General features: G+C 40.7%; 1 protein-coding gene across 1 annotated transcript in view; it reads right to left on the bottom strand.

The window, feature by feature from the left end:
* Positions 1-5,975, bottom strand: part of JHY (junctional cadherin complex regulator) — a 124,539-nt gene extending 118,564 nt beyond the window's left edge. Inside the window, exons 1-2 of the mRNA XM_069070233.1 lie at positions 5,490-5,975; positions 2,042-2,478 (exon numbers count right to left, since the gene is read on the bottom strand). Of these exons, the coding sequence (XP_068926334.1) occupies positions 2,042-2,403 (362 nt within the window). The 5' untranslated portion in view covers positions 2,404-2,478; positions 5,490-5,975. The remainder of the gene's footprint in view (positions 1-2,041; positions 2,479-5,489) is intronic.
* Positions 5,976-10,932: the final 4,957 nt, after the last annotated feature.

Raw genomic sequence — 10,932 nt, 5'->3', positions numbered from 1 at the left:
AGCTCCAACTCCCTAACAAGGAGGGCTTAACGTGCTGGACCAAAGGCAGGTCTTATATACATAAAAACCACAAGTGAGCTGGACTATAACAAGAATTTTTAGGTTTTGAGTTACTGTTACCATGGTTAGGATTTCTTGCAACAATACAGGCGTTCTTGAGTCCCATGAGAACAGTCATTGTCTTAAGTCTTGGGGGTCGTGATTACTCAGGGGTACAGAACCAGAGTTCTGTAACTGGAACAAGAGTACAGTACCGGGAACAAGGATTGTGAACATGTGAAGGATGGCCCTGGGAAATCGGGAGAACTAAATCCCTCAGTAAACACCTGGTACTAGTCTAAGCAATACACTTTCCAAGAGGGTGAGGTCATTCCAGAGCACAAAGGATTATTGTTATGCCAAGCTTAGGGAATAGCCTGCTTGTTGCGCCTTAGGTCTGGCAAACAGGGTATCTCAAAAATATTTTGACATGACTACAGGCTTAATGAACACTTGTTGGAAATGCTGTAGAGCTGATTCCTACTTCACACATAAAGGCTGAACTAGATGACGATTTTAAAGTTCCTTCCAACTCTAAGAAAGGAGGCAGTAGAGTCTGTTGTGAAAAGAGCACTGGCTCTAAAGTCAGAGGAATTAGGTTCAAATCCCACCTCTGGTACTACCTGTATGAGCCTGGACAAATCACTTAACCTTCTCTGGGCCTTAGTTTTCTCATCCGTAAAATTAAAGAGTTGGACCAGATGGTTTCTGAGGTTCCTTCCATCTCTGTATCTATGATTCTATGATTTTGGGTCCATTATTTCTTTTTTTTTTTTTTGGAGGGCAATTGGGGTTAAGTGACTTGCCCAAAGTCACACGGCTAGTAAGTGTGTCAAGTGTCTGAGGCCAAATTTGAACTCAGGTCCTCCTGACTCCAGGGCCAGTGGTCTATTCACTGAGCCACCTAACTGCTCCAGGGTCCATTATTTCTACTTAACCTTATTTCACACCCAATAAAACCCCTTAAATCTATCAGGAAACTCTCTTTATTGTGTCCCACACAATGCTGTACTAAATTCTGTCTCCACATTTTAATTAATGTCCTTCTTCCCCAGAGTAATTGTCCTTTGTCCTTCACAACCAAGCTCCAGACCCATCTACAAAGAGAATGGAGGAAAGCCAGGCCAGTCAGCTAAGCCTTGGACAGTCCCCAATATACAAAAAAGGTTCTGTGACACATGGAATGGTGATCTCCTATTAAAATCTTTAACAAAACTTTCTTTTTTAAAGAAACAGCAACTATCACCCCTATTCCTCTCCCTCCCCCTCTCCCTCCCCTAAGCCTTCCCCAATGCTCTTATCATTTAATGTTCTTTCCGTCTTTAAGTAGCCTTGTCTCTGTGTTTATGTTGTCTCCTCACCAGCAGAAGAGAAGCTCATCAGGAGAAGACATTGCCTCATTTTTGCATTTGTGTCCCAAGAAAGTAGCACAGTGCCTTTCACATCTTAAATGCTTAATGTTTATTGAATTTTCATTTATAAAAGCTTTCCTGATTTCTCTGGCCCTATCTTAATTTTTTTCTTCCTTTTCTGAATTTCTCCTACACAATATTCCACACTATACTTTATCTGTTAAATTTCACATGTTAACAGTCTTGTCTTCCGCAAATGAAATGTAAAATTCTTGAAGGTAGCAAGCATGTTATAATTCTTTTGTGCTTCTTCACAACTCTTAAGCATAGTGTTAGTTATAAAGCAAGTACCTAATGAGTGCCTGATTGATAGAAATCTTAAAACTAATAAACCCAAAAAGTTAGTTGAGGTGTCAGTGACTGATTTAGCCCAAGAAAGTAAAAAAGTTGTAAATTAATGATATCCCCTTGTCTTTTTTTCTTATGTAGGCTCAATGAAAGTGGAGAGAAAAAAAAATGTAGCTTCAAGTTTTTCTCTGTTGGCTGTTCAAGGATGTATCATTTTTAAGTCAACCCTTGCTTCTTCCCTCCTTAAACTATAACTGTGATTTGAAATAGCAACTTCAGAACTATGGATTTATATAACATACCTTTTGTTTTCAACAGGGACCTGAGGATGGGGAAGCTTCTTCCCGGACAGCTTAACTATTTCATTACTGGCCTCTTCTGACTTGCTCAGATTTTTAAATTGTGGACTTTCTTCTTCTAAGCTGTCGGGCTCCATTTCTTCAAAAACTTCCTTTATTAGGGACTCTTGGTCTTGGTTCTGTTTCTGAAGATTAGATGGGAATTTTATTTCTTGGATGGAGATTTCTGAGTCAGATTCAAGAGAGTCTTGGAAAATCTGATGTAAATCTTTGTTTAAAGGTGGTTCACTGGATCTGACTTTTAAGTTGGCATGATGGACAGGGGGGTGAATGGAGAATATTGGAACTGGTTTAATGTTATTCATGTTGCAAATGTGTGAAGAGTTGCTGACCCAAAGAGTTGGCCATATATATAAATTTGAAGTTCATAATAGCAGTACCTGCAAAAAAGATAATGTTTATTTTACTTTCTATGTCTACTGAAAATAAATAGCTATGCTGAGCAAAAATTGAAACAAATTACTAAAACAACTGTACTAAATTACCTATAGGCTTTCATATTTTCCTTTTTTTTCTCAAAGGAGATGGGAAGGTCTATCTATACTTGAACATTTGTGTTTTTCCTCTGCACAGAAATACATCTGTATGTGAGGCTAATAAGCAAGTTTATGGAAGGAACCAAATTGCTGTTTGGAGGCACATTCCCATTTTCAGCTTCCAAAGGGTTTGTTATAAATAAGCCAAGACAAAGCCAAATGGTTAATTATGGACAGTACTTTAATTAATTCATTTCAAACAACCTGGACAATTCAAATGAATCATGTTCATTGATATTCATGTATGGAGTACTAGGTCACCATTTGTTAAAGCAGAACAGGTACAAGGTCAATGCTTCAGAGGGGGAAGGAGAAGCAGTATACTTTCAGAGCTGGAACTCTGAATAGGAAGCCTGTTCTATTCCTGGCCTTACCTTGACTGGCTGAGTGATTTGGAGCAAATTACTTATCCTTTTTATGACCAAGTTGTAATATGAGTCTAATATGAGATCCCTTCCTATCCCATAAGTATGACATAAAGATAAGGTAGAGTCCCTCTAGGGATAAAGAAAACTATATTTATTCATTCTGATCTAGGCTTCCTTTTCTCTTTTTCAGAAATCTACCTTTTTGGAATCTCTTTCCTTTGCCCTCCTGGCATCTTTGCAAATTTTCTACAGGTCTGATATAGTCATCTTTACTATTAGCGATTACTAAATGGCTTTTGCTGTCATTCTTTTTAGCTAATCATGACTTTAATCAAATAACCGTAGCTTTAAGTATTTCAGAGGTAGTTCTGAGAGTTAATGTTGACTGCTGTTAATGTTTCCAAGGAACACTATGAACTAACTCCTTAGAGGAAAAGAACTGTCACAAACATAAGAGGCCAAAAGCAATGCTTATCTTATACTGCTAATACTGGTTCTTATCGGCATCTATAATTTACAGAATATAGTTTTGTGGAATCAAAATATCATTAAAATAGATTATATAGCTGGATTCTATAATAATTTTATTTCACTATTAATAAAAATGTAATTGTTGCTATTTTGAAAAAATAAACATAAAATAATAAAAGGTTTCATCTGAAAATGGGAAACATACACTAGCTAATCTTTTGTGGTAAATTTTAATGGCTAAGGTTAGCATATTTGGAGGTCTGAATAATGAGTATTTTACAGCTAAAAGGTTCATTATGTCCTTTTTTCAGTGATATAAGAATTTAGTCCTTTTGATTTATCTGATTATTTTAGAGGTCTTGATATGTAATCTCTGGAAAGAATAAGCAGATGAGAAAAGAAATAAAACTTCAACACTGGAATAAATTACTTTAGTGTTTACAAATGAATATAATTTGGCAAGGTAAAGTGATGAACTACAAAAAGATCTTCAGCAGAGGGTTGCTTTTACAAAAACATAAAGCTATAGAAAACAAACACAAAAATCTTGAATAAATTGAGAATGTTTTAAGAGCAGCTCAGTGGATACAACTCTAGTTAACCTCATTCTGTTTTCACAGAATGGGGAATAGGGGATGGTTAGTGTAAAAACTACCAATAACCAAAGCTAGAGTGCCCTTCTCTTTATGATAAAGGTGGACAACTCTTTTTCTAGTGAACACCTGGAAATAACTTATAGGTTCATAGATACTCAGAGAAGTTTTAACAGTACAATTCTTTTCCATTTCCGGTTAGAGTAAGTATTTATGTGCTAAGTTCACTTAACTGTGTCGTCTTGGGCAAGACTTCATCTTCTGGGGCCTGTTTCCTACTCTGAATGCATCAGAGTGAATTTGCATGGCAAAATTTCTTTCTTCAAATCCCAAATAAAACCCCACCTTCTATAAGAACACTTATGCTAGTAGCCTCTTTCCTCCAATATTACCTCCCTGGTGGTTCTCAATCTGGAGGCAGCAACATGTGAGTTCAAATCCTGCCTCAGTTACTAGCTGTGTGACGGGGCAAGTTATATAACCTCTTTCTCCCTGAGTTTCTCCATGTGTAGAACGAGGATAATAAAAGCATCTACTCCAAGGTTGTTGTGAGGATAAAATGGAGTATTTGTAAAGTTCTTTGACAACTATATATATGCTATTATTTGTATATAGTCGTCTGCATGATTCTCGACTGGCTTCCAGGTTGCTCCATTAACAAGATACTCCATCTCACCTATGGACATTTTCTCTGCCTCTCCTCCATGCCCGGAGCACCCGCCCTCATCCACTCTGCTTACTGACCTCCTTGGTCAGCTGGGACTTCCCCAAGTCCTCTTAATTGCAATGCCTCCCCTCTGTGAACGATTTCCTATTTATCCTACAGACCGCTAGCTTTGTGTTTGTAGGCTGTCTCCCCCGTTAGATGGGAAGCTTCTTGCGGGCAGGGACCCCTTCCATTCTTTTTGTACCCCCAGCAGTGCCGGGCAGTGAGTAGGTGCTTAATGTTTATTGACTGATCGTCACAGGGAGCTCCTCTGGGGCAGGGATGGTCTTTTGCCTGTCCCTGTAACTCGAGCTTGGCACACGCCCGCAGGTGCTTGTGACCCTAAATCAGACGGTCCTGCCTGAGAGCTTGGTACGGTGCCTCGAGCACAGTCGGTGCTTAATAAGTGCTTGTAGACCGACTGGGTAAAACACAAGAGCTCTAGTGGAAGGCCCTAGGTGCTCCCCCTCTCTGGGTCCTCTGCTCCCTCAGGCAAACGGGGGGAGGAGGGGGAGGGGAAGGTGACGGGATGTCGGCCGCGCCCCGCCCCCACATGGCCCTCCAGGTGCCCCGCTGGGATCGGGCCACGTTCCCTCCACGCTCCTGCTCCTGCCCCAGCTCGACCCCCTGCCTTCCCTTCCCTCCGCGCCCCCTTCCCCCCCGCCCACACTCCCCCTCCGCCCCCTCCGCCCCCTCCGCCTGACAGGGCCAGCGCACCGCCAACGGCCGGTCAGTCACCTTCCCGTGCTCCTCCGCGGCTACCACCGAAGCACCCCCACATCCTCCTCCTCCGCCGCCGCAGCCACCGCCCCGCCCTGTAGCGGCGGCAGGAGCACGGCTAACGCTGCTGGCCTCATTCTCAGAGTGATGCCCTCACTCCCCAACTCTACCGCCCGCGCGCTTTGTGGTTGCCCTGGCGCTGCCCTGGAGACCGAAGCACAACAGAGATTCTATCCACCTCCACCCCCACCCCCTCCATCCCAGCTGGGGCGTCTGGACGAAACCATTCACGGCTTCTCTGAAGGGGGCTGAGGGGAGCGAGGGCTTAAGAGAAAGGCGCCGGCACGGCTCCAAAGGACTGCACCAAGACGGAATCGAAAGCGCTCTCATTGCTTAGTCTTTCCTGCTTCAGGGACCTCCAGTGTGGGATAGGGGCCATGGGCCTCCCCGGAGGTCCTCCATGGTAGCTGCCGCTCCCTGGTTCCACTGGGCGCAGAGGGCGGGGGTGGTTTGACTCGACCCGACACCTTTACCCCGGGATGTACTGGTTAATGTTGGATACTCGGCCCCGGGGCGGGGGAGGAAATGCATACACAGCATACTTTTAATTTGCATTAACATTTTTCTCCAATCATTTGGAAAAAAAAAAAAACCCACAAATCAAACCCGGATTTGTAATGCTTGCCCGTTTCCCAGGTGTCAGTGCTCACTTCCAAATAGGTACCAGGTGCCTCTTGCACACCCCATTAATGACCAAGTTGTAATATGAGTTTGGGAGAGGGAATAGAAAGGTCGGACAGAAAATAGCCCGTGAGCGAGAGACTGACCTCATGAAAAGGGGTCCCCTGGACTTGGAGGCAGGAGAGTCCGTCTCAGCCTCTTGACTAGCGGTGTGGCCCTGGACAACATCTCTCCACCTTGGTTATCCCATATGTAAAATGGAGACAGTAAAAGCAGCTACTCCTACTGAACTGTGGGGATCAGGCTTGATAATATAAGGGTGGCACCCCCGTCTCTTCACACTTTCACTCCTAATGACCAGCTGGGTCCCCAGAGAGAAGCTACTGCTGCCACGATCAGTGAGTCAACTGTAAACATGGGTTTACTTAATGTACCAAGCACCGTCCTACGTGCTGGAAATACAAGTGCAATCAATCAAACATGTGCCTACTATGTGCTAGGCACTGTGCTAAGCTTTGGGGATACAAAAAGAGCCAAAAGACATACCTTCAAGGAGCTTGCAATCTAATGGGGGAGACATCATGCAAACATATATACATGTATGTGTATATATACACACACTATGTATACATATAAAGCAAGATATATACAAGATTAATAGGGAAAAAAAGGGAAAGCGCTGGAATTAAGAGAGGCAGACCTCCCATGAAGGTGGGATTTTAGTTGGGATTTAAATAGACAGTCCCTGCCTTCAAGGAGCTCACATCTAGGAATAACCCAGAGAGGGGCTGGGGTTTTATGAACTTTTGAACATAGACTTCCCCTGGTATGCTTCTCATTTGATTATCAGCCAGATTTTGCTACCTTTTTAGAAAGGATATTGGGGGGGGGGGCGGCCAGGTGGCGAAATGTGCCAGCCCCGGAGTCAGGAGGACCCGAGTTTGGTTCCGGCCTCAGACACTTAACACCCACACAAAAAAACTAGCCGTGTAATCTTAGGCAAGTTACTTAACCCCAATTACCCTCCAAAAAGGAAAACAAAAAAAAAAAGGATAGTATTCTCCAAACTAGCTTGGCAGAAGTTGAATATATTTTTTTCTAAAGGGACCAACTTTGGGGGGGGTGCATATTTTAATAGTTAATTTTGGATGAAACTCTTATTTTCAGCTCTTAATAAGCTACTGCTCAGATCTAGAGAACATCTGGTAAGTAGCATTTTCTCCATAAATGTCCATATGGCATCCCCCCCATACACCCCTAGAATTAGACTTTCATGTTCATTTGGGTAGGTTCTAAGATATTTGGGCTTTGGGGGATATAGGATGCTTTTACTGCTTTATTTTTCTGTTCCCTCAAGTTTGGAGAAGAGCAAAGAGAGGGAGGAAAAACCAACACACATCAACAGGTCTACTGCAGTAATGACCACAGATGACAAATTTGCACATGAATGCATTTCAGGAAGGGAGAGGGCTCCTCCTCTTAGAAGGTGCAGCATTGTAAAAAATAGAATTACATTTCATCTAGATCAAAACGCCATTATAAATATAGCAAATTACTATGACTCCAACCAGGAGATGTAATAGGAGATTATGTTGTTGGCTTAAATTAGTGCACCCATTAGTGAACAGCGGTTCAAACCATCTTCTTCATCTGGTACTTAGTTGTATGTAGACTAAACATGATGCATGCTCAGTATGTTGGGTCATATAATTATCTTTCTTGATACTCTAGTGTGATAGTGAACCGTATAGTTAGTGCCTAGAGCCTCATGACTTTAGCATATTTTGCTTTAGATAATTTGGGGGAAAACAAAAAGTAAAAAAATAAACATGGCTTTGATTTATTTCAGAGGAGAGAAAATTGAGGGATCATTTGTTTTATCATATTTACATCTATGGAGAATTATTAGTTGAAGATTGCTCATTAGTTCACAAGTTCCATATTCTCTGAGTAAGAGAAAATTTTAATTCACTGTCAAGAATTTTAGCTAAGTATAACAGAGAATTTTATGACTGAAGGTGGCTAAGTAATAGAATAGATTATTGAGAAAACATGAAATCTTCCCTAGAAAACTAAGAATAGAACAGATATTTATGTGAAATTATTTAGATACTGATTCAGGGCAATAGAGAAAATAGCCCCTCAAAATTTTATTTTGCCATGTTAGTCTCTGGTCCCTTATTAAAGTGAAGCTGGCCGCACAATTTTCTTTTAGAGATTTTGGGTTGCCCTACAGAAAAATCACGTCCAAGGATGCTGTCCATGGTACTGCACAATGTACTATGCAGGGGAAAAAAACCAATCATGATATTTTCTGCATTAGATAAGGGCAGAATTGCAAATGAGGAACAACCATATGAAAGATTGTTCCAAATCACTTATAATACAAATCAAAGTATCTTGGAGTTTTCACCCAAGTTGGCAAAGGAAACAAAAGATGAGAATAGTCAATATGGAGGGGTTGAGTGAAGGCAGGCATGTTAAAAAACCATTCTTGGAGCCATAATTTGGTCCAACAATTCTGGAATTAGTCTAATAAGTTCAGAATTATGTTTTTTAAGTGACTAAAATGTCTCTTTGACTCAGAGATCCCACTTCTATACATATACCTCAAGAAGGACCAGAAAAAGACAGAAAGTTCTCAAATATACTAAACATTTATGGTGATTTTTTTTGTGTTAGGGAAGAACTGGAAACAAAGTATCTGCTCATCCATTGGGGAATGACTGGCTAAAAATTATGATATATGGATGACATGAAACATTTTTGTGCTTTTAGAAACAATGAATATAAAAGACTCAGAAAAGATGGGAAGACTTGTATGAAGTGATGCAGAATAAATTAAGCAAAGCCAAGGGAAAAAAATGAATCCTAAAGTAACATATATGAAAAGGACAAAAAATGATATTGAACTTTGTATTGTTTTTCTGGTTTTTTTGTTTTTGCTTTTTGGAGGGCAATTGAAGTTAAGTGACTTGCCCAAAGTCACACAGCTAGTAAGTGTGTCAAGTGTGTGAAGGCAGATTTGAACTCAGGTCCTTCTGACTCCCAGGCCGGTGCTCTATTCACTGCAACACCTAGCTGTCCCCTTTGTATTATTTTAATGACCAACTTGACCTAGGAAAAGAAAAATGCACCTCCATTCTTTCTTTTCTAAGGGGCAGTACTATGGGTGTGGATTATCACATATTCTATCAAATATAGTTGGTATGTTGATTTTTTGCTACTTATTTTTTCTCTTCTTAAAAAAATCACTGTTACAAAGGATGTCTCCTTGGATAGAGGAGGGTGGAAAGATATATTGGGAAATGTAAAAAAAGATATAATATTTAAAAAATAACACCATAAGGTTAATGTTGCCAGATTGTTTTGAATCCCTGAAATGTGAGGATTCAGATTGCTCTGGGCTTTTCAACTTGGTGAAAGAAAACTCACTATTATACACAGGTAGGATGTTCATTGGACATTAAATGGCAGCCACGTCTGAGGAGAAAGTGGTTCTTCACTATGTACTGCTTTTGGAATATCAAATGACTTGAGAGAGCTATCTCACATAAATGTGTAAGCTACAACAAAAAGTAAGCTTGATCTTGCTTAAAACTTTCATGGAAATCCAGCTGGTAGCCAAAGCTAACCCTTTGAAAGACCACCAGGTTCCTTAAATGAAAAAAAGTTTTATTTTAGATTCAGTTTACTCAGCTCTACACAATCAGAAAGCTGTCATATTGGACATATGGCATTACATAAATGGCAGAATTTGATTAATCTTAAATAAGTACTGATAAAAAGAAGAGAGTAAAGCACAGAGTAGATAGTATAATTTGAAGCAAAATCATTAAAAATCAACTCATATTCTCTTTATTAATCATGAATTGATATGAATTGAAATGGTAATTTTTAAGTGTAAGGCTGAAATGAAAATCACCTCATTTTATTTAGTTGACACATTTATTAAGTGAAATCACATCTTGATGATTTGTTGGTCATGGACAAGGCAAAGTCCCTTCCTAGGAAACCTGGTTGGATTGAGTGTCTTGATTTCATTCTCTAGGGCCACTATAAAACCATCAGCTTTGTTGGAAATGTGTATTAGAGAGAGTGAAGAGATTGAAGAGAGTGGTTCCAGTCAATCCCCTGAGGAGGAATTATAGGTAGGGGTAGGGGAGTGGGGAGAGAACACCTCAGCTTTAGCCTCAGTTGTCTTTCTCCCTGCTAGGCTCTATAAAGTTCTCATTAACTTTGGAGGACCAGAGGATTGGGAAATTCTTATCAGCATCCTAGTCCAAGTAGTGCTTTGGAAAAGTTGATGCAGTATTTTCATTTGGAACTGAGGACAAACTAGAAATCCTGAGGAAGTGCAACCTCAGATTTCTACAAAGAGCCCAGAAGAAAAGCAATACCATATCTATAGGGAATGATTTGAGAACTCCAGAGAAAAAACTCTTCCAAGAGTTATGAGTTACCTCTCTTTCCACATGTCCTCTCTAAGTTTGAGCCCACTTTACCCTGGATTTTGTGTTTGCTTATTGAAGAGGATGTCACAGACTTTTAGAGGGATGCTTTGTACCATCTGTTCTTACTATACTAAGCCCCACTCTAAAAGTCAATTAAGATTGGCTATCTAGGGACAGCTAGGTGGCACAGTGAATATAGCATTGGCCTTGGAGTCAGGAGGACCTGGGTTCAAATCAGGCCTCAGACACTTAATGCCTTGGGCAAGTCACTTAACCCCAATTGCCCTGCCTTACCCCTTCCAAAA

Source organism: Petaurus breviceps, unplaced genomic scaffold, assembly GCF_028583685.1.
Source record: "Petaurus breviceps papuanus isolate PSGF00001 unplaced genomic scaffold, PetGlider_PUasm1.0 90804, whole genome shotgun sequence".
Classification (NCBI taxonomy): Eukaryota; Metazoa; Chordata; class Mammalia; order Diprotodontia; family Petauridae; genus Petaurus; species Petaurus breviceps.
This window is presented reverse-complemented; position numbering and strand designations above follow the sequence as displayed.